The 24,645-nt window shown below is 42.9% G+C and overlaps 1 protein-coding gene across 1 annotated transcript; it reads left to right on the top strand.

The window, feature by feature from the left end:
- Nucleotides 1–1,959: 1,959 nt before the first annotated feature.
- Nucleotides 1,960–6,103, top strand: LOC124137069 (putative glutathione-specific gamma-glutamylcyclotransferase 2). Its single transcript, XM_046503208.2, has 3 exons — nt 1,960–2,295; nt 2,573–2,608; nt 4,569–6,103. The coding sequence occupies exons 1-3, from the start codon at nt 2,116–2,118 to the stop codon at nt 5,034–5,036; spliced, it is 684 nt and encodes a 227-aa protein (XP_046359164.1). The 5' UTR covers nt 1,960–2,115; the 3' UTR covers nt 5,037–6,103.
- The last annotated feature ends 18,542 nt before the right edge of the window (nt 6,104–24,645 follow it).

Here is a 24,645-nt window from a genome sequence, read left to right as displayed (position 1 = left end):
TGCTATACATAATTCCCCGTTAGGATTCCGTGTTAAAATAGGTAACCAGAAACCTGTACTGTGGTCAGTTTCGGTGATTTGGTCAGTTGCGTATCATCGTTGTTGTTTGTGGTTTAACTCGAGTCTTGACCAGACAATCCGGTGACTGACATCATAAGCTTCGATATATGCAAGTGGGATACGATGACATACATCAACCGAGTCAGCGAACCCGGCCACCCGATTCCGTTAGTCGTCTCTTTCGGCAAGCATGGGTTGCTGAAGACCAATTCTAACCCGGATGTTCACGGGGCCGTATTATCGTATCTCGACGATTTGGCCTTAAATCAATAACAGGTTTGTCTGGTTTGACTCCGTTATTTACAGGCCGCAGTCTGAGAATAGCGCAAAACGACAGTCGAACAAACAAATCTTAAAGTCGAATAAATTAAAGCCACAAGGCGTTAATTTGGCCTTCAATCACAATTATATTATTATGCGTACACACGCGGGAGAATGTCCATGAGCCATTAGTAAACCATCACACGCTGAAACAAGTTGTATCATACGTGATTTACATACAGTAAATATATTGTAACTTATTTCAGTGGCGCCGAAGGTAATTTGAAATACCAGGATTAAAAAAACCCACATAAAACTGTACTAACTTATCTTACATTAAAGGTCCATGTCTTGTGATAAGCCACTTCCCAATCAAGTTGAAAGTAATGTGTCTCCTACTGTGTGTCCTACTTAAATCGGCGCAGGTTTTCTTCATTTCGACGTTTACCACGTGGGCGATATCCACAAACACGGAAATGGTGCTAACAAACCAAGGATCATAATGGGGACGAATCATGGATTCGAACCATGAGCATAGAACCATCCCACGCCGCTCCACCCCAACCAATTCCACGCCACGCCACACAATGCCACGTCTTGCAACTCCTCCCCACCCCGTCCCATCTCATCCCGCGCAAGTCCACCCTGTTCCACCCAACGCAACTCCAACCCCGTCCCATCCCACGCCACTCCTCCCCTCCCCACCCTAACCCACGCCGTCCAACCAACCCCGTCCCATCGCACGCCACTCATCCCCACCCCAACCCTAGCAACGCCGTCCAACCCACCCCGTCCCACCCCACCTCACCCCGTCCCATGCCACGGCACTCCACGCCACGCCGCGCCACGCCACGCAACCCCACCCCACCCCGTCCCATTACACGTCTCTCCACCCAACCCCACCCAATCTCACGCCACGCCACGACAACCCATCCCGGCCCATCACACGTCTCTCCACCCAACCCCTCCCAATCTCACGCCACGCCACGACAACCCATCCCGGCCCATCACACGTCTCTCCACCCAACCCCTCCCAATCTCACGCCACGCCACGACAACCCATCTCGGCCTATCACACGTCTCTCCACCCAACCCCTCCCAATCTCACGCCACGCCACGACAACCCATCTCGGCCTATCACACGTCTCTCCACCCAACCCCTCCCAATCTCACGCCACGCCACGACAACCCATCCCGTCCCATCACACGTCTCTCCACCCAACCCCTCCCAATCTCACGCCACGCCACGACAACCCATCCCGTCCCATCACACGTCTCTCCACCGGAACCCCACCCCGTCCAATTCCACACCACTCAACACGGGTTCACCTGTGTTTTCAAATCGAGAGCAATCGCTGCAGTGTACAAGTAAATCGCCCACTGTGTATGAAACGTGCAGTCAGTCATTCAAATGTACACAAGTAATCAATCAAATATTTGTTCTCTGTGCCACATAGCGGAAACGACCGTCTTACCGCACTATACTCATTTCCCCTCGAATGATGCAAGTTGATGATGAAATCTTGAGAAAATGGCGGGTGTTTAAGCCCTTATGTGGTCACAACCAATCAAAATGATCCGTTGTAAAATACAGCATTTTCATTGGATGAAAGTGTCAATCACGCACTGGATCACGTTTGCACTAGGTATATAAGAGCTAGGTTGTATATCTACTAGTATTGAGCTTTATTTACTCTACAATTTGCGTTCATATCGAACAGTATCGCTGCTCTGTCGTGTTATTCTACTCTGCACACGAGGATTGTCTCTGCCCGTCTTGAAATTCCCTACAATATGGATATCACATCACTCGATTACCTGTTGCACAATAACCCAACCATCTGGGTGTTCGGGTATGGCTCGCTGCTATGGAAACCGGACTTTGAATACTCTTCAAAGAAAATTGGTTCCATCAAAGGATTTGTTCGAAGATTTTGGCAGGGTAACTCAACGCACAGAGGAACGCCAAGCCAGGTAAATCCTCCAGCTTTTGTCTAGTGTATAGCTTTGATCCTATAACTGTATACCCTTTTACAATATCACTATATACCCCAGGTGAGGTGTATACTGCCATGGCCATATGGGTTCAAATCAGGCCATGATATTTTTGTTGTCATGGGTGATAAGGAAATATTTTGCTTTTTTGTGTGACTTTTGATGTAACATTAAATTCCACGAGTGCATTTTATGTATATGAGATATGTCAGAAAGGTGATAAAAATTATCGTTTCCGTCCTTGTTCTGTTTTCAGCCTGGGCGTGTGGCAAACTTGGTCAAGTGCAAAGAGGTGATTATGTTTTGTTTTTCTTAAACCAATCCCCTATTCATGAACACATGTTTATGTATGCAATATTCATCGGATCACTTTATCAGACGTTATGAGACGTGTGTATATGCATCCATGGAAATATTAAGTGTTATATGAAATGCACCTTATCATACGAGAAAAGCCGGCCTGGGGGTTTCATCACCTTGCCACGCGGTGTGCTATTAATAGATCAGTTGTATTGATAGTCTCGCTTCACGTGAGTGCACGTGACCTAGATAAGGCTATTACAATAACTTGTGACCGGAACGTGATTTTCACGTGTTATCGTTCATGATCATGACTTAGTTTTCATAATCTACCAAATCACACGATTCCTTATTCCAAACTAATAACATGAGTGCGTTCTAACGGTATATGGTCTCTGGTTTTAAGAAATGTATTGCTTGTACATTGCATCAGCCTGTCGCCGCGGGCAGTAATAAACACAGCCGTGAGCGTCAGTTAGCTGGTCAATGGCACTGGGCATGGAAGCTATTTCATCATTCTATACTATGATGATGAAACCCCGTGTACAATCTGGACAAAACGGTTAGCAACTGTGTACCTGTAGATGCCACGACATTTTGTTAAAACGTCGAGAAAATGATCTTTTTCTCTTTTTCTTTTTTTTGTCCATTTATTGCTTTATTCCTGATACCGCGAGCTGGAGACGCTTGTTTGAAAAATTGAATATTTTCGTATTTAACATATTTCACAGGATAAAGGTCAAACTTGTATACCCTATATAATCCCTAAATGTATGATATAGTTAGTAGGTAAATCGGCTAATTAATACGTTCATGCGGGGTTTATGAGAGGCTATGCTGTCAGAATAACGGTTGTCAGTTCATATCGACTTGAATATATTCCATATTTGCGTGAATAGCTTGCACGATTTTTGAATCAAACATTTTTTTTGTAAGTTCTCCAAACTTTCAATTACAGTGGAACTTTTGTAACTTCATATTGCATTTGCGAGTATTTACTAACTCAAATGAGGGAGTTAGAATTACAATATCTAAATGCAGGTTTTCGTAAGTTTGGAGAGTGTCTAGTGATCTGTCTGGGTCACGTTTCGTTGTTTCTCTTCCATTTATGTTTGTTTGTTTTATGAGTTTTTAACGCCGCACTCAGCAATATTCCAGCTATATTATGTACAGGCCGCTGTCATATCGCGGGAATATTGCTGATATTGCTGAATGCGGCGTTAAACAACTTACAAAACAAACAAACATAACATTGAGTTTGGTTTAACGCTTTGGGCAGTGTTTCAGCCATTTTACGACGTGTAGGATATAGGGAAGGAAAGCAGAACTTAGACAATGATCACTTTGGTGAAACCCATAAGTTCGGGTATAGTACCGACGAAGCAAGAACCGCAATCAGTGCGGATCTGGGATTCGAACCCACTATCATATTTTTTTACGTGAGTTTGACGGTACAGTATTACAGCAGTTTAAGCGTTCACTGGCCACGCCAAAGACCTGGGCGCCGTTGAACAAAACAACCTTAGCGCTACGACTGTCGTAAGTCTATGTTAAGGTATGGGAGTTACGATCACCTTAGTGCTAAGGTCGCTTTGAACAACGGCACTCTAGCCACCGTTGTACAAAACAACCTTAGCGCTACGACTGTCGTAAGTCTATGTTAAGGTATGGGAGTTGCGAACACCTTTGCGCTAAGATCGCATTGAACAACCACGGACATACATATTTAGGTCCGTGGTACACCGGCACCCAGGGTTCGCGTCCCCTCATAATTGGCCTAACTGAAAACTGTATACATGACACCATGCACCTCGACGTGTTCGTGGTCAGAAATAGTGATAAAAGTTATTTCGTGTACCAAATTTCACATGTTCAAGCCATTACAAACGCATTTTTCAAAGTTTATTGAGATTAATTTCGATTACTTACAACATACATTTTCTTTTCTTCAGGGTCGTGCATGGGGTGTCGCTTACGAAATCAAGGGGACAGAATCTGTGACCAAAGCGTTAACGTATCTGAACGTTCGTGAGACCCAGCTTGGTGGCTACAGCACACTAGTGACTGAGTTCGAACCCAGAGAACAGGGGTCAGAACCATTTAGTGTTCTTGTGTTCACAGTGACGGAGGATAACCAATACTACCTCGGGGAAACGGATATTCCTTCTATGGCAAAGCAGATAGTGACTGCCAGGGGGGCTGCTGGGACAAATGTTGAATACGTCACAAAAATAGCGGATTACGTCAGACATTACGTTCCGGAAGATAAAGATGACCATCTTTTTACTCTAGATCTAACGATACGAAAGCTTGTGCGAGAAATGGTTGGATCTGATGAGAGCACTGAATGGCATTTCGACATGCATCGACATAATCTATTGACAAGAGAGCCCATCACAGAGATCGCCCAGGCGTCCTAGGCATTAGTCCTAGGCAATATTATGTTAATTTATTCATGTATTTAGTGGAGAAAGTATGTCGACAGGAGTAAAATCAATATGGGTTGCCAACCTTGTGCATAAAGGTGTATATGCAATGTAGCAAGTATTTATTCTTAAATGCATTTGGTTGAAGGGATTATGTTCAATGGGTTTTGAGATGCAATGTACATGTTATGTACAGGTTTTGATTCATAAGCACGTATACCATATTCATTGTATTTATTCCATGGTAATGCTTTTGTACCGTTACACATTGGATGCCTGGAAGTGTATCATCATCATCGTCGTCGTCGTCGTCGTCTTCATAAATATTATTATTATTTATTCCTTTGTACGACAAAAAACACATACTGAAGCCCTCCTCTAACTATAACGATTTTGCAACTTTGTTCCGTTTTGGAATTTCATCAAGTGTTTAAATGCTCATACGAATAATAATCTGAACATCTTGCCAGTCTGACCAAAGTGACATCTTCCCACCGATAAGTGATGTCGCATATTGTGCCAAAGTTCAACAACGGGTCCCACGAAACCGGTGTCTTTCAATGATCGTTTCCAAAAATAATCTTCAATGACATATACAATGTACTCCAAACAAAGCTGCATCTATGGATGTCAACCTGTACGTCGATGGTCAGTCAACTACCAATATAAATCATGCTGTCGGAGCTTATACTGCTTGCATCTTCATCACAGCATCGCACTCGACAATCTTTTTTATGTTGATATGCTATATAAGATTACAATGGATTGATGAAGCTGTTTTACACAGTGAAACCCTTTTGATACTGATGTTAACGTTCCCAGTGAAATCATCCGGATTACCTAATCACGGGTACGGAGTATTGTCCCTTTAATTATATGATTGTTCCCATTAGTAATGATCTGGATAAGGGGTTTTCCTGATTAACGGGGTCCGGACTATAGAGGTTTTTCTGTGTTCTAACTGTTGAGCAGCTATTTAATTGCGTATATTCGCAACCGTTGTTCTTCCTTCATATACTTGGCATTTCTATTGATGCTAAATAAAAACGTTTTCGACAAGACAAATTGTGTATGTTGTGTATTGCATATGCTGGAACCCATGTACGATTCACCTATATACACGTACAAACATTTTTCCATCCACCACCCGGATTAACAGGTTTCCATACTACACATATCATCAATAAGAGGTAAAGTTTGCTCTACCCCCATGTGTAGTGTTATATACAAGTACAACTTCGCCCTTAACTTTTACAGCTAAAGCACAGGGACGCAGTTTCAGTGCCCTCAGTGCCGTAGCCAGCCGGGGGGGGGGGGGGGGGGGGGGGGGGGGGAGAGATTGTTTTTATTATAGAAAACATTTTTATTTGAATCAAGAAAATACAGGTTGGGGACAAGCCCCCCCCCCCCATTTAAAAACAGTTACAGCGGCCTTGGCCCTACTATGCGGCTCGCGTCGTTGCTTCTGTATTTCACTATATTACATTACATTTTATAGATTATAGTAAATCCTACAGCCAAATCTGCTCCTATCTCCAAAATTATATCTCAAATGTTTATCACAAGGCAGTCCTCCCAGAATACATGATCAGCTATTTCAGTGCTGCACATTATGTTTACACACATCTTTTCATGTATTACTAGATAGGATAGTGGAGAGGCTTTGGAAGAAGGCCTTCCTCCTATGGCGTAGATTGGCGTAACCAAAAGCCTCTCGACTGGCAATTTTCACACCAACATTTTGTGGGTTTTACTTGATACACAATGCAGGACAGAAGTGGGAGGAACGGGCGACAATTCTTGGTGGGAAATGCCGTTCAGCTTATCATTACCCCGGCCAAAGTTGACCGCCATTTGTAATCAGGGCGGCAGACGACAATACTAAAATGGCGACCAAGACACCTTTACTGCCGGCAAGTTTGGTTCGTTGTGAATAGGGGAGGTTGCCATTGTTTGAATTAAGCAAATACGCCAAGGGGGTCCAGTAATTCATTAGAAACGGAAATAATTCACGGGTTTGTGTTAATAGGTAAGAAAGGACATTGGTTGATTTTGAACTTAAGCCCAGGTCAGCCATTTCAGAGGGCTACTCGTTTGTGATATATTTAGGTCGCCGTTGCCTGTCGTTAATTGTTAATTATATTTACACAATTACTGGGGGCATTCAATTCATTTTATTTCTTCATCAACGATACTCGTTTAGTTTAGTGACACGCCATTACTAAGGCTACCCTGGAACATGGCCACCTGTTGTATGATGGTTGAAATAATGTAGAACCAATAGTGTACAGCGGAGAAGGATGTTTAGTAGAATAAAGGCTATTTTAGAAGTATAAATGTATGATTTCTGGTGGGTGGTGGTAACTTAATAAGATAAGGGTCTATGGTAGACATCAGATATACGTTCATTGTCAGCTTCCTTATTGAGAGAAATACTATAAGTCATACAGTAACAACACTTTTATGAACACATAGATTTTTTAACCTCGGCGGGGTATTAATGCTCTTGATTGGTAGTCCTTCACGCTACCACCTGTGCTACGAGACTGTTGTCATCTCAAGTGCCAAATTTCCTAGACACCATTAACCGAGTCTGGTTAAGTTGTACATTTTTATGTTAATATTGCATTAAGTTCGTTGTAAGTCCTGGTGGTATATGTGTTATACAAGTGCCTGTGAATCTGATTTGCAAGCACATATAATTTCAATATATATTATACATCTTATCCATATTTGACTTATGACCTAATGATATGTACCTTTTTTTAAACAGGTTTAAATTCTAAAAAAATTTAAACATGTTTAAAAACTAAACATGTTCATTGTGTATAAATTCTGAACATGTTTAGATCATTGGAATGTTGTATTTAGGTGTTTTTTAGTGATGTGTTTTGACCTAAATGCGTTCAGATTGAACACAAAATGTGTATTCCGTTTAGGATTTAAAAACATTCCTTATCATGTTTAGATCTAAACATGTCTTGTCTGTGTTAACATTCCAAACACATTTTTACAGTGTAGAGACAAGCAATGCCAACATGCAGTATTAATATATAGGAACCTGTCGTGAGTGAATTAATAAATGAGTGTCGCCGGCAGTTTTGGGTGTATATTCTCGGCGAGGCAGATGATGCAATTTTAGATTTGTTCAAGACACACTACCATCAGTTGGCCACCAAGTTAGAATACAATGCTTGGTTTTATACTAAACGTTATCTATATATAGCTACACAAATTATTAAAACTTCATGCAATGGGATTCACAAACAAAGACTGCAATAGTTCATACACTTTATACATGAGATCCAGACACATTGCAATAATTCAGAGATGTGTATTTACAGACACACAGAGCAATAGTTCAGACACATCATGGTTTACCTGAAAGGTTCGACCCGTAAAGATTCGTTGTCGACTAGTTCTTCAGCAACCCATGCTTGCCGTAAAAGGCGACTATGCTTGTCTTAAGAGGCGACTAACGGGATCGGGTGATCAGGCTCGCTGACTTGGTTGATGCATGTCATCATATCCCACTTGTGTGGATCGATGCACATGATGTCAGTCACTGGATTGTCTGGTCCATACTCGATTATTTACATACCGCCGTCATATAGCTGTAATATTGATGAGTGCGGCGTTAAACAACGAACAAACGATCCTGACAGGTCCCATAACACGAGCGTGTTTGTTTCTAAATTGCTAACTCATTTTGTAGTAATAATGGACATCTGTTGAAGAAGGTTAGATGGGATCGATCAATTTGATAATTATCTTCGAGTGTAGCAAAAGATATGACCATCCCAAAAATGTATGTAATTTGTTTGGGTAACATTTCCAATTCAATTAAACCTAAAGATGTAATGTTTCGTCTACTAACACCCTTCCCTCACTGTAGATTATTTAGAATCGGATTTTGGGATCTAATAACCAACTTTAAGCCATTGTAGAGGCGGTTGTGTTGGAAAGGCTCGCCGTTTTCTCGGAATTCACCTCACCGCCATGTGGCAAAGCGGAGAGAACAGCCGGTGTGTAATGATGATAGTGATCACTCACAAATAAATCTTTGGCTTGTTGAAGCACTTGAAGATTAAGATATGAAGAAGAAGAAGAAGAAGAAAATTATTTTATTTTCGTGTCACACACTGTACAGCAGTGACAATAAAAATACATAAATAGTGTGTACAGTGTCCGGCCATTATGGCCTACGAGACACGCAGGACGTCACATACATATAAGTAAAAATGAGAAATATCACAGCACATACATATACATAAAAATGAGTTATCACCAGTTATCACAGTACATACATATACATAAAAATGAGTTATCACCAGTTATCACCGGTTATCGCCAGTTCTCAGAACATTCTGATACTAAGATACATGGAACTAGGCTGGTAGAGACGAAAGACACAGTTGTCTTCGCTCATACATGTGGTGAAGAAGCGCGGCTAGGGGTCTGACCACCTTATTGTTCCGCATAAAGAACACGGTCTGGTCGGCAGCGGACATCTGTATAAAGTTTGGATTTGATTGAGAAGCTAAATTCCATAAATCATAGCGTAAATCTGTATAGAGAGAACATTCAGCAAAAAAGTGTATTTCATCCTCAACAGCATTGCAATTACAGAATTTACACATACGTTCAATAAGCGGTGTTTTCGGGCGGGTGAATCTTCCTAATTCTATTTCTAATGGCAGTGAGCCGCAGCGAAACTTACTTAATATACTGCGCTGACATCTGTTCATCAATAAACTGACATGGGGTTCTACTGATAAAGAATCTTTAAATAATCTGTATGTACGTAACTTATTACCATTTACCTGGCCCGTATCGTTCCAGAGTCCATGTAACCAATCAGAATGGTCTAAGGATAACAGACATACTTTAGACAAGTTAAACTCTTCAGTAGAAATATTATTTAGATCATAAATTGGTAAATGTAAACTGACAAAGTAGTTGAAAACTGTATTATTCCAGGATCTACGGAATTTTACTGACCATCTGCAAATAATACTCAGCATTCGGGATTGATCTGCAGCATGCAAACTGCGCCAGAACCGAAGAATTTCAATCTTTTGTTTTGTAAATGAGGATGTCCAGCCCATTTCACCACGGACAGCCAAATTTGGAGTCTTTCTACCGATATGCTGACACAGAAATATGATCACACCGCGATTGAGATGATATCACACATACACCTGTCCACGTTTTCTACACATCAAAGCAGCTGACACCTCGCCTAATTATTCCTGATTGTGTGAATCATCAGGTGTGAATTAAACAAGGCTTGTTATGTTCCGCCTGTTCTCGTCACGGTAGACTTTGATACCCTCTTCAGATGAGCGGGTATGCGACCACAATGACCGGGGTCACACTTGGCACATTTATTCAACAGGAAGAGACTATTGAAGAAATACTTGTTGTCAAGTGAAGCAAACATGGGTACAATTAAGTAGAATATGGGCAGCGTGGCCAATTATAACTATTTACACACCGGCGTGTGAAATCTCTTTAGGTTAGCTAATCAGGTGAAAGCGTTTGCTTGAAGAAGAGATTTGTGTTATTTTGTGGCGGGAGACAACAATACCGTGAAGCAGACGACATTCTGACCAGTGTTCAGGAGAAATAATGACAGAAAGTGTTCTTTTTAAATATCGGGGCGGGGAGGGGGTGGGGTGCTAATCTTCCCAGCGGACATGAGTCTGGTGTCCCGGGGGTGGGGCAGACCCGGGAGTTGAGGGTGAGACACCTGTCCCGCCATTAACGGTTTCTGCCATGTCTGCATGCATGGCCGACACCTAACTACATGCATCCATATCCTTCCGGTTGGCAGATGACCTGTGACCTTTCGTTACGAACTTGACCTATCTGGCACGAAGATCACATGTGAACATGTTCGCTTAATTTAATTCTCTTTATTCATGTTTCTTCGGCCCGTGAGAAGATATATAGCTGTCCGCGTCTTCCTGTGATCACACAAGTGTCAAAACATGGCCTCTTTCAAAAGCCAATTACGCAGCACGGTCATTTGCGACATCCAGAAGCAAGTCAGAAAGCCTTCATAGGTCACACTGGGCCAAATACCCCATTCTGTTTTACAAAAAAACAAAAAATATGCTTTTTACAAAAGGAATCATGCTGGTCGAGTAGGGATCTAAATGCCGCATCTCTTTGGCATTTATTAATTATCTGCTGAGTTCTTAATACCCCGTATTCACTCTTCCGGGGACAGAAGCAACAATTTGGCACGTCCCGTTCAGGTCTTCATTATTTGGAAAGAGATCGCACACAAAACGTCTTTAGTCTGTGCAGACAATTCAGAGAATTAAGTGTTTAGCGTGCACATCATCTTTTGAGATGGGTACTGACACTCGACGACAATAGCTGTTTAAAAATCTATTTCGCCAATGACCCTTGTCACGGGTGGTCGAAATTATGGCTATTATTTTCTCCTGCCGTTCGCTGCACCTTGCGTGGGAGAAAACATCTTAGTGTCACTGCGACCCCCGACAAACAGTCCGGTGACATCAAAAATCTCTCATTCAGGGTGTCATGAAAATACGGAAACATTTCATGTCGCTTCCGTGCTCGTAATGGCAGGGCAAACAAACAGTGGCATGTATACAGCTTGTCACCTGTTGGACGCTTCTTGACAGATGACCACGAGTGACCGTCTGGACCAGTGTTTTGAATCCGCTAACAACGTCTGTTTGAAACTTAGAAAGATGTAAATACTTCTTTGAACATGTTTTCTTAACATCTGATTGTACCGTTATAGAAGGCCAACGTCATGTCCTCGACGGGTATAGCATACGTGACCTCTGACACCAAACGGTAAAGGAGTCTGGTCGTAGAGTTCAACTGTCACCCTTGATGTATGACGTCAACAGAATCTTTGGAGCAGAATTTAAGCGCTTGCATATTTGATCGTTTGAGTTGACGTATATGTTAATTTGAGTGAGTTTAATTAACGATATTTCCTTGATTTCAGCGCGTCTGCCCGAAGTCACACGGGTCGTGGACGTTTACCTGTTTGGTGACACCCACGAGCTGACAAGCCTAGATTATAATGGTGGCGCCTCTTGGATTCGAAGCCATGATCGGCGGCGCCTAGCACCTCTACGTGAACTAAATATGTGCCCATAAATATCACAGTGATTGTGTCATGTGTCTGAAAAGACGCACTTCGTGACGTTTCTCTCACACAAAAATAAGTTTATCTGTATGAAATTACATTTTCCTAAATGTAAACAACATATTGAGTTTTGAAAGTTGACCTTCCTACTGAACGCGTCCCCTTCTGTAGCAAACCGGGTCAGATTTACCAACTTCCCATATGGCGGGATGTCATTTCATCTAGCGTAAACACTTCACCTATGACATGATAACTCTTGTAATCTCTGCCCAGACGCCATCTGGCGTTCACAAACTGTTGTAAATACCCACAAAACACGTATGAATATTTTCGGTGGCATACGCCATCTTGAACTAATAGCTCTTCATCTAAGAGCAATAACTCTTGCGCAAACTATTACGTCACGTGACGGGGTGATAACGTAGAACAGAGAGTGTGAGATATGGGATACGGCAATGTCAACAGAACCCCCACTGGACAGTGGTCAGCTCGGCTACGTGACACGTGACACATGTCTATCACAGCCTAGACACTGTTCTTTACCACTGAAATAGATAGGGTTACTCGGCCATCAGGCCCTCCGACACCCGAGCTAATGACGTTACGTCACAGGTGCTCGCGACTAAGTGACGCGTGTGGGATTAGGATAAATACCACATTGTTTCGCAATAGTATCTTCAACGTCTTGGTGTTCACATAAATATTAGTGAATCCAAACTAAACTATAAAATTATCCTTTAATTAAAACCTTATCACTATCCCAACCGAACTTTTTGGGTTTTGGGGGCATGTTTTTACCAATACAAGAATCAAGAATTGTTATTGTTCAGAGTGTGTGTGTGTGTGTGCGCGTGCGTGTGCGTGCGTGCGTGCGTGCGTGCGTGTGTGTGTGTGTGTGTGTGTGCGTGTGCGTGTGTGTGTGTATGCGTGCGTGCGTGCGTGCGTGCGTGCGTGCGAGTACACCTATATATATCCCAAGGTGATTGGCTGCGTACATTTAGTGTAAATACAGTTTTGGTAAGTCACCTTAGTAGTATTAAAATCATGTCTAAGCGGGGTCTACAAGATGGGTTATTTTTTATAAACATGTCAGAGATATGTCATCGTCATTAAATTTAGTTTCCTGAAGCAAGGCAGCGTGTTTCGCTATTAAAAGTAAACTGCCGTTTGATGGTGTTTGAGAATGAAACAAACAAGAAATGGTCATTCGATGGTGATGCATTTGATACGGGTATCATAATTGTGGTTCGGCAACTGTTTTCTGCCTAGTAACGTTTTGATAACATTTGTAATTTGTTGGTCAAATCCAATGTTTAAGTGTATATGTTTGCCCAGCAGTTTAATAATAAATGCATTTGTGTTAAGAGTGCAAAGTCAGCATTAGGTTGAAGCGCTCGTTAAATCTCAAGTCAGTCAAGTTTCCACTAATATCACCGTAAGTTGCGCGAGTCTATGGTCCCCCTTTAACCTTCAACACAATACTGTAACACAATGTAATGATTATTGTATGATCAATGGTTGCCCCAGCGAATGCAAGGCACGTTAGAGAGACTGGTGTACTAGTATTTAAGTTAAATTATAAATTCAACCGTGGAAGAGGTCAGGTGAGGTTAAATGGGATTTTCAAGTGTGAGATTCAAGATTATTTCACTTATATAGAGCCATGCATGCACGTGTGTTTGTGTGTGACGTTTTGTATTAGTCCGATTTTATAGTGCTAGCCCACTGAGATACCATGCCGAAGTTTAACTTGAATACCCCACTCAGACACAGTATACCACTCCGAGCCGACCAGTCCTTGTTTTAGCCCCTTCAATATACTACTCACTATAACGAGGTGATATCTGATATTGACAACACTCCCGCATACACAGGGAGCACTGGATTATGGTACAGTCCTTTTAGACCAAGGGGATCGAAGTGAGTGAGTGAATGAGGTTTTACGCCGCTTTTAGCAATATTCCTGCAATATCACGGCGAGGGACACCAGAAATGGGCTTCACACATTGTCGGGAATCGGTGTGACGAGGGAACGTTTTAACCACTAGGCCCCCAAGGTGCTCGGAACAAAAAGTCACAGGAGAAAAGTCGCAGAAAACGTCAACCAAGAAAATACTATTACATTAAAATATTCTTTAAAACTCAAATAGATTAGAGACCAATTGTTTTCGAGTTAAAGGGATTAGCAACTAAAGTTAAAGGGATTAAGGGATTAAATAGATTCAATATTATTCAGTTATGAAAACAAAAGGATTTAATCCAGAAAGAGAATGCAACTCTCTCAACTGTATTGGCACAAGATGCCATTGGCAACCCACCAGTGAAGAAGACGCAGCATTACCAGCTTCAGAAACATTGGAAAAACCGGTGTCTGGATAGAGTCGAGGGCCGCAGGACAGTGTCGACATCCTCCATGTTGGCTGGAACATCATACTGTGCAAACACTTCTGAACTGTTATATATCGGCGCTAATGTAGTTGTGACTTATTGTATTAAGCTTGTGAAACTGTCAGTTAACAAGTGCTCGTGCAAGGTAAATTATTGTTTTGCATTGTTGTTATTATACTGAATGAAATAAAACAATAACTATGTGTTTTTGACTATTTTGTGATTTTGTTCCTGTGATTGTTTCCTCACTCAAATCTGTGACATTTTCTGTGTCGTTTTTCCTACATTCTAGACTTATAACTTCTTATATATATATCCTGATAGTGCTACTCTCTTCGAGACTTCCGAGTTGCAGATCAGGTGAAGATAGTGTAGTCAGGGTGTGGAAGCATGACTAGACAGTAAACTCTCTTCGAGACTTCCGTGTTGCAGACAAGTTGAAGATAGTGTAGTTAGGGTGTGGAAGCATGACTTGACAGTAAACTCTCTTCGAGACTTCCGTGTTGCAGACAAGTTGAAGATAGTGTAGTCAGGGTGTGGAAGCATGACTAGACAGTAAACTCTCTTCGAGACTTCCGTGTTGCAGACAAGTTGAAGATAGTGTAGTCAGGGTGTGGAAGCATGACTAGACAGTAAACTCTCTTCGAGACTTCCGTGTTGCAGACAAGGTGAAGATAGTGTAGTCAGGGTGTGGAAGCATGACTAGACAGTAAACTCTCTTCGAGACTTCCGTGTTGCAGACAAGTTGAAGATAGTGTAGTCAGGGTGTGGAAGCATGACTAGACAGTAAACTCTCTTCGAGACTTCCGTGTTGCAGACAAGGTGAAGATAGTGTAGTCAGGGTGTGGAAGCATGACTAGACAGTAAACTCTCTTTCAGACTTCCGTGTTGCAGACAAGTTGAAGATAGTGTAGTCAGGGTGTGGAAGCATGACTAGACAGTAAACTCTCTTCGAGACTTCCGTGTTGCAGACAAGGTGGAGATAGTGTAGTCAGGGTGTGGAAGCATGACTAGACAGTAAACTCTCTTCGAGACTTCCGTGTTGCAGACAAGGTGGAGATAGTGTAGTCAGGGTGTGGAAGCATGACTAGACAGTAAACTCTCTTCGAGGCTTCCGTGTTGCAGACAAGGTGAAGATAGTGTAGTCAGGGTGTGGAAGCATGACTAGACAGTAAACTCTCTTCGAGACTTCCGTGTTGCAGACAAGTTGAAGATAGTGTAGTCAGGGTGTGGAAGCATGACTAGACAGTAAACTCTCTTCGAGACTTCCGTGTTGCAGACAAGGTGAAGATAGTGTAGTCAGGGTGTGGAAGCATGACTAGACATTAAACTCTCTTCGAGACTTCCGTGTTGCAGACAAGGTGAAGATAGTGTAGTCAGGGTGTGGAAGCATGACTAGACAGTAAACTCTCTTCGAGACTTCCGTGTTGCAGACAAGGTGAAGATAGTGTAGTCAGGGTGTGGAAGCATGACTAGACAGTAAACTCTCTTCGAGACTTCCGTGTTGCAGACAAGGTGAAGATAGTGTAGTCAGGGTGTGGAAGCATGACTAGACAGTAAACCCTCTTCGAGACTTCCGTGTTGCAGACAAGGTGAAGATAGTGTAGTCAGGGTGTGGAAGCATGACTAGACAGTAAACTCTCTTCGAGACTTCCGTGTTGCAGACAAGGTGAAGATAGTGTAGTCAGGGTGTGGAAGCATGACTAGACAGTAAACTCTCTTCGAGACTTCCGTGTTGCAGACAAGGTGAAGATAGTGTAGTCAGGGTGTGGAAGCATGACTAGACAGTAAACTCTCTTCGAGACTTCCGTGTTGCAGACAAGGTGAAGATAGTGTAGTCAGGGTGTGGAAGCATGACTAGACAGTAAACCCTCTTCGAGACTTCCGTGTTGCAGACAAGGTGAAGATAGTGTAGTCAGGGTGTGGAAGCATGACTAGACAGTAAACTCTCTTCGAGACTTCCGTGTTGCAGACAAGGTGAAGATAGTGTAGTCAGGGTGTGGAAGCATGACTAGACAGTAAACTCTCTTCGAGACTTCCGTGTTGCAGACAAGGTGAAGATAGTGTAGTCAGGGTGTGGAAGCATGACTAGACAGTAAACTCTCTTCGAGACTTCCGTTTTGCAGACAAGGTGAAGATAGTGTAGTCAGGGTGTGGAAGCATGACTAGACAGTAAACCCTCTTCGAGACTTCCGTGTTGCAGACAAGGTGAAGATAGTGTAGTCAGGGTGTGGAAGCATGACTAGACAGTAAACCCTCTTCGAGACTTCCGTGTTGCAGACAAGGTGAAGATAGTGTAGTCAGGGTGTGGAAGCATGACTAGACAGTAAACTCTCTTCGAGACTTCCGTGTTGCAGACAAGGTGAAGATAGTGTAGTCAGGGTGTGGAAGCATGACTAGACAGTAAACTCTCTTCGAGACTTCCGTGTTGCAGACAAGGTGAAGATAGTGTAGTCAGGGTGTGGAAGCATGACTAGACAGTAAACTCTCTTCGAGACTTCCGTGTTGCAGACAAGGTGAAGATAGTGTAGTCAGGGTGTGGAAGCATGACTAGACAGTAAACTCTCTTCGAGACTTCCGTGTTGCAGACAAGGTGAAGATAGTGTAGTCAGGGTGTGGAAGCATGACTAGACAGTAAACCCTCTTCGAGACTTCCGTGTTGCAGACAAGTTGAAGATAGTGTAGTCAGGGTGTGGAAGCATGACTAGACAGTAAACTCTCTTCGAGACTTCCGTGTTGCAGACAAGGTGAAGATAGTGTAGTCAGGGTGTGGAAGCATGACTAGACAGTAAACTCTCTTCGAGACTTCCGTGTTGCAGACAAGGTGAAGATAGTGTAGTCAGGGTGTGGAAGCATGACTTGATAGTAAACCCTCTTCGAGACTTCCGTATTGCAGACAAGGTGAAGATAGTGTAGTCAGGGTGTGGAAGCATGACTTGATAGTAAACCCTCTTCGAGACTTCCGTATTGCAGACAAGGTGAAGATAGTGTAGTCAGGGTGTGGAAGCATGACTTGATAGTAAACCCTCTTCGAGACTTCCGTGTTGCAGACAAGGTGAAGATAGTGTAGTCAGGGTGTGGAAGCATGACTTGATAGTAAACCCTCTTCGAGACTTCCGTATTGCAGACAAGGTGAAGATAGTGTAGTCAGGGTGTGGAAGCATGACTTGATAGTAAACCCTCTTCGAGACTTCCGTGTTGCAGACAAGGTGAAGATAGTGTAGTCAGGGTGTGGAAGCATGACTAGACAGTAAACTCTCTTCGAGGCTTCCGTGTTGCAGACAAGGTGAAGATAGTGTAGTCAGGGTGTGGAAGCATGACTAGACAGTAAACTCTCTTCGAGACTTCCGTGTTGCAGACAAGGTGAAGATAGTGTAGTCAGGGTGTGGAAGCATGACTAGACAGTAAACCCTCTTCGAGGCTTCCGTGTTGCAGACAAGGTGGAGATAGTGTAGTCAGGGTGTGGAAGCATGACTAGACAGTAAACTCTCTTTCAGACTTCCGTGTTGCAGACAAGGTGAAGATAGTGTAGTCAGGGTGTGGAAGCATGACTAGACAGTAAACTCTCTTCGAGACTTCCGTGTTGCAGACAAGGTGAAGATAGTGTAGTCAGGGTGTGGAAGCATGACTAGACAGTAAACTCTCTTCGAGACTTCCGTGTTGCAGACAAGGTGAAGATAGTGTAGTCAGGGTGTGGAAGCATGACTAGACAGTAAACCCTCTTCGAGACTTCCGTGTTGCAGACAAGGTGGAGATAGTGTAGTCAGGGTGTGGAAGCATGACTAGACAGTAAACTCTCTTCGAGGCTTCCGTGTTGCAGACAAGTTGAAGATAGTGTAGTCAGGGTGTGGAAGCATGACTAGACAGTAAACTCTCTTCCAGACTTCCGTGTTGCAGACAAGGTGAAGATAGTGTAGTCAGGGTGTGGAAGCATGACTAGACAGTAAACTCTCTTCGAGACTTCCGTGTTGCAGACAAGGTGAAGATAGTGTAGTCAGGGTGTGGAAGCATGACTAGACAGTAAACTCTCTTCGAGACTTCCGTGTTGCAGACAAGGTGGAGATAGTGTAGTCAGGGTGTGGAAGCATGACTAGACAGTAAACTCTCTTCGAGACTTCCGTGTTGCAGACAAGGTGGAGATAGTGTAGTCAGGGTGTGGAAGCATGACTAGACAGTAAACTCTCTTTCAGACTTCCGTGTTGCAGACAAGTTGAAGATAGTGTAGTCAGGGTGTGGAAGCATGACTAGACAGTAAACTCTCTTTCAGACTTCCGTGTTGCAGACAAGGTGGAGATAGTGTAGTCAGGGTGTGGAAGCATGACTAGACAGTAAACTCTCTTCGAGACTTCCGTGTTGCAGACAAGGTGGAGATAGTGTAGTCAGGGTGTGGAAGCATGACTAGACAGTAAACTCTCTTCGAGACTTCCGTGTTGCAGACAAGGTGGAGATAGTGTAGTCAGGGTGTGGAAGCATGACTAGACAGTAAACTCTCTTTCAGACTTCCGTGTTGCAGACAAGTTGAAGATAGTGTAGTCAGGGTGTGGAAGCATGACTAGACAGTAAACTCTCTTCGAGACTTCCGTGTTGCAGACAAGGTGAAGATAGTGTAGTCAGGGTGTGGAAGCATGACTTGACAGTAAACTCTCTTCGAGACTTCCGTGTTGCAGACAAGTTGAAGATAGTGTAGTCAGGGTGTGGAAGCATGACTAGTTAGTAAACTCTCTTCGAGACTTCCGTGTTGCAGACAAGTTGAAGATAGTGTAGTCAGGGTGTGGAAGCATGACTAGACAGTAAACTCTCTTCGAGACTTCCGTGTTGCAGACAAGGTGAAGATAGTGTAGTCAGGGTGTGGAAGCATGACTAGACAGTAAACTCTCTTCGAGACTTCCGTGTTGCAGACAAGTTGAAGATAGTGTAGTCAGGGTGTGGAAGCATGACTAGACAGTAAACTCTCTTTCAGACTTCCGTGTTGCAGACAAGGTGTAGATAGTGTAGTCAGGGTGTGGAAGCATGACTAGTTAGTAAACTCTCTTCGAGACTTCCGTGTTGCAGACAAGTTGAAGATAGTGTAGTCAGGGTGTGGAAGCATGACTAGACAGTAAACTCTCTTCGAGACTTCCGTGTTGCAGACAAGTTGAAGATAGTGTAGTCAGGGTGTGGAAGCATGACTAGTTAGTAAACTCTCTTCGAGACTTCCGTGTTGCAGATCAGGTGAAGATAGTGTAGTCAGGGTGTGAAAGCATGACTAGACAGTAAACTCTCTTCGAGACTTCCGTGTTGCAGACAAGTTGAAGATAGTGTAGTCAGGGTGTGGAAGCATGACTAGACAGTAAACTCTCTTCGAGACTTCCGTGTTGCAGACAAGGTGAAGATAGTGTAGTTAGGGTGTGGAAGCATGACTAGACAGTAAACTCTCTTCGAGACTTCCGTGTTGCAGACAAGTTGAAGATAGTGTAGTCAGGGTGTGGAAGCATGACTAGACAGTAAACTCTCTTCGAGACTTCCGTGTTGCAGACAAGTTGAAGATAGTGTAGTCAGGGTGTGGAAGCATGACTAGACAGTAAACTCTCTTCGAGACTTCCGTGTTGCAGACAAGTTGAAGATAGTGTAGTCAGGGTGTGGAAGCATGACTAGACAGTAAACTCTCTTCGAGACTTCCGTGTTGCAGACAAGTTGAAGATAGTGTAGTCAGGGTGTGGAAGCATGACTAGTTAGTAAACTCTCTTCGAGACTTCCGTGTTGCAGATCAGGTGAAGATAGTGTAGTCAGGGTGTGAAAGCATGACTAGACAGTAAACTCTCTTCGAGACTTCCGTGTTGCAGACAAGTTGAAGATAGTGTAGTCAGGGTGTGGAAGCATGACTAGACAGTAAACTCTCTTCGAGACTTCCGTGTTGCAGACAAGGTGAAGATAGTGTAGTTAGGGTGTGGAAGCATGACTAGACAGTAAACTCTCTTCCAGACTTCCGTGTTGCAGACAAGTTGAAGATAGTGTAGTCAGGGTGTGGAAGCATGACTAGTTAGTAAACTCTCTTCGAGACTTCCGTGTTGCAGATCAGGTGAAGATAGTGTAGTCAGGGTGTGAAAGCATGACTAGACAGTAAACTCTCTTCGAGACTTCCGTGTTGCAGACAAGTTGAAGATAGTGTAGTCAGGGTGTGGAAGCATGACTAGACAGTAAACTCTCTTCGAGACTTCCGTGTTGCAGACAAGGTGAAGATAGTGTAGTTAGGGTGTGGAAGCATGACTAGACAGTAAACTCTCTTCGAGACTTCCGTGTTGCAGACAAGTTGAAGATAGTGTAGTCAGGGTGTGGAAGCATGACTAGACAGTAAACTCTCTTCGAGACTTCCGTGTTGCAGACAAGTTGAAGATAGTGTAGTCAGGGTGTGGAAGCATGACTAGACAGTAAACTCTCTTCGAGACTTCCGTGTTGCAGACAAGTTGAAGATAGTGTAGTCAGGGTGTGGAAGCATGACTAGACAGTAAACTCTCTTCGAGACTTCCGTGTTGCAGACAAGGTGAAGATAGTGTAGTCAGGGTGTGGAAGCATGACTAGACAGTAAACTCTCTTCGAGACTTCCGTGTTGCAGACAAGGTGAATATAATGTGGAGACCAAAGGCGTAATGTGCCCTCCAACACAGCACCTTGCAACTGTCTCACCTGCCTGGAGCGTTCTTTTGTCTTATGACTCAATAATGTTCGCATATAACGAACAATCGGCTATAACCGAGATTATTTACAACAATAGCCAAATTGATTCAAAAGACCCCTTGGAATTATTATCTCATAGTATAGTGGTGTCATTGGTCGCCTAAAGCGTCCCAGGTCGCCGTACGGAGTTACGTCCCTTAGGTGTGCCACAAACCAATGACCATGGGGTTGAATCCTAGATTCGTCCTGATTATGTTCATGATTAAGATTCTTGGCTTGTCAGTACCACATCTGTCCTCGTTGGTTTCATCCAAAGGGCAAACGAGACCTGCACCCCTTCTGACCTGCTGACAGGCCGTGACTTAACTTTAATATTGTTCAAATGGGCTTTAAGCTAAACCCAATCACTCTCTATTTTCCAATGGCAGGATGATACTGGTTTGAAGACGTATCCTGTGTGCCGGAACATCAGGGTATTGTTTGGTCCATTGACTCACGAATAGCGTATCTAGGACAAGGTATGGGCCCCTGTGGGCCTTCATGATCCACATAATTTATGAATTTAGCAAAACGTTCAGAAATTGTTATCAGATATGTTCGGGTGAATGGGAATTTTTGGTTTGCTGTTTTACGCCGCACTCAGCAATATTCCAGCTATAAGACGGCGGTCTGTAAATCACGAGTCTGTACCAGACAATCCAGTGATTGATATCATGAACATCGATCCTCGCAACTGGGATCGATGACATGCATCAACCAAGTCAGCGAGCCTGACCACCCGATCCAGTAAGTCGCCTGTTACGACAAGCAGAGTCGCCTTTTACGGCAAGCATTGGTTCCTGAAGACCTAATCTACCCCGTATTTTCACGGGTCAGTAGAATGAGAACTGTACATTTCAACACATGCGTGTTTTGAACGTACAACAAAATTAATCGTATATGGAAGCTAAATTGTGTCAATAACCCTTACCTTAAAGGTTTTCGAGAAGCATGCTTTAAATGTTTGTAAACGAGCGAGTCTTGGGTCCAAGCAGGTTTTCTTAGGAGACGCAGATAACAACAGTACAAAGATATGGAGGAAAGATCTTCTGTTGAAGTTACTTGCAAGTGTGAGAAGAAAGAAGCCAGTAGTCAACCATGTGAAAATGTCGGATAATTTCCACACAGCTATTACAAAGTTTTCCGCAACATTAAAATTTGACGTTCCAGTGGGACAAAAATTACCTATGTTACCTTACCGCTTCAGAAATAGGAAAATAGTGTTATAAGCATCCTCGGTACACTTAATACTAGACACTTTCTTGGCGACATTGCAGCAAGCGGCGTGGGAAGATGTTTACAATCAGATAGCTACTACTGTTCCAATCGCTTCTGGTCTTGATATCAGCAGAGGGACACTATCGTAAACGGATATAGTCAATGATACCGTAATAACCAGGAACTGTTTTATGACCTGGTTTATCCAACACTTATAGTTTGATTAAATGCGCAGCACCATATATCGACGTTAGCGTTTCACCAAAGCCAACTTATTGCCGATCGGAATATTTTATGGATACTGTGCGTAAAAGCACGCGATCACACGTGATACTACCTCATGTTGAAGTGTGTCCTTAATGGGCCCACCATACCACGCCACCTGGCGGCATGCTTGTTACATACATTAACACTGAGTAATGAGTTTTACACAAGCAGCTTAAATAGTGTCATTTCTCTGATTAACAGCTATATTTGTGTGGGTAACGCGACATATAAACGACTTATTTTTTGATATCTACAACCTGTTTACAAATAATTCACAACTTTTCATCACGGGTCGTTTGCTTATCAAGATAGGGTTATATATAGATATATTAAATTATTATTATGGCAAAGGTGTGGAAGTAATTTATTTTTTTACATTTTAAACGACCAAAAAAAAGAAGAAGTTTAATACTGTATCTTGAAAAAAGCCAGAACCGATGCATAGTGACGGTGTTATCCCGCCGTTCACTGTGTCGTATGTTGGGAATATTAATTTATTCTTTCTTTCCGAGTGAACTTAAAAAAATACAAATTGTCAAAAAGGAAGCGTTGTCTGTGTGTCGTTCTCAGTGCGAGTGTCACACCATTGAGATTACAAGCAGTAGGAACATCTGTGTAAAACGGGATGTAGCCAATTGCATATAACCTAGTAAACAGAGATGTATCTTTTTTAGCATTTGTTCCCTGAATGATTTATCCAGGTCTTTTCTTTCATTGCATGGTGTGTGTGGTCTTTTTGTCCTATGATTTGTGACCAATATGAATGAATGACTACACATGCGGGACTTGATTCACTAGTACGATAGAGAATACCTACACATGATACACTTCGCATGGCGGTTTTAGAAACGTCCGTTCAGATTTACGCCAGGAACAGCGACCAAAGGGAGGTAACTTAAGGAAGACTAATTTACATGGTTAAGACTTACAAGATTCGATGCCCGTAATTCCGTATAGTACATTGACACTGAGAGACGTATGGAAAATAATTTTTGGATATACCTTGTCCATCTACATGACCAATGTAACTTATATCACTAACTTTAAGAAATCCCATTGGACCAATGTCTTACCGACCCCGTAAAGATCAGGAACCAATGCTTGCCGTAAAAGGCGACTTACGGGATCGATTGGTCAGGCTCGCTGACTTGGTTGATAAATGCCAAATTACGTTGATCGACGCTTATGATGTCAATCACTGGATTGTCTGGTCCAGACTCGATTATTTAAAGACAGTCGTCATATAGCTGGAATATTGCTGAGTGCAGCGGTAATCAACAAACAAACAAAACAAACAAAGCAAAGATTTCCTAGCACTATGTTTGTCCTGAGGGGCGCTGGGGTAGCCTAGTGGTTAAAGCGTTCGCTCGTCACGCCGAAGACCCGGGTTCGATTCCTCACAGGGGTACAATGTACGATGTTGCAGGAATATTGCTAAAAGCGGCGTAAACCCATACCCACTCGCTGTTTGTCCTGAAATACATCATAAATGACTAGGGATCAATACACTGGTAAAATATATATATTCAAATCAGCAAGCAGGTATTTTTGGTCGAAGTTTAATGTTTGTATTTGGTGGACATATCCAGTCTCTCCACATTTCATTTTGCAAAGGTCTTTTTCCAGTCGAATTAGCAGTTAGCTCAAATGTGCCTGTCTATGACTGAGAGTGGGTTGCCAATGTGGCCACACCTTTTATAAAACAGTGATAATACATATGACAGTGATGTACATTGTCATGCTGCACGTTAATTTCAAACCTAAAGCTGCAATATATCGTTCAATTTTCACAATCCGCGGTTTGAATTGCACTCACCCACAGATACAGCTGTTCAGGGATAGGGGAGGGGTGTGTGTGCACATATCAACAACCTAGAATACTGAAAATAATTCACGAAA

Source organism: Haliotis rufescens, unplaced genomic scaffold (assembly GCF_023055435.1).
Source record: "Haliotis rufescens isolate VD_foot unplaced genomic scaffold, xgHalRufe1.0.p SCAF_3, whole genome shotgun sequence".
NCBI classification, from domain to species: Eukaryota; Metazoa; Mollusca; class Gastropoda; order Lepetellida; family Haliotidae; genus Haliotis; species Haliotis rufescens.
The sequence above is the reverse complement of the archived record's forward strand: the minus strand, read 5'-3'. Positions and strand labels throughout refer to the sequence as shown.

Coding starts and splice junctions, on each gene's coding strand:
- LOC124137069 (XM_046503208.2), top strand. CDS start 2,116: ATGGATATCACATCACTCGATTACCTGTTGCACAATAACCCAACCATC. Junction 2,296..2,572: donor ACAGAGGAACGCCAAGCCAG/GTAAATCCTCCA, acceptor TTCTGTTTTCAG/CCTGGGCGTGTGGCAAACTT. Junction 2,609..4,568: donor ACTTGGTCAAGTGCAAAGAG/GTGATTATGTTT, acceptor TCTTTTCTTCAG/GGTCGTGCATGGGGTGTCGC.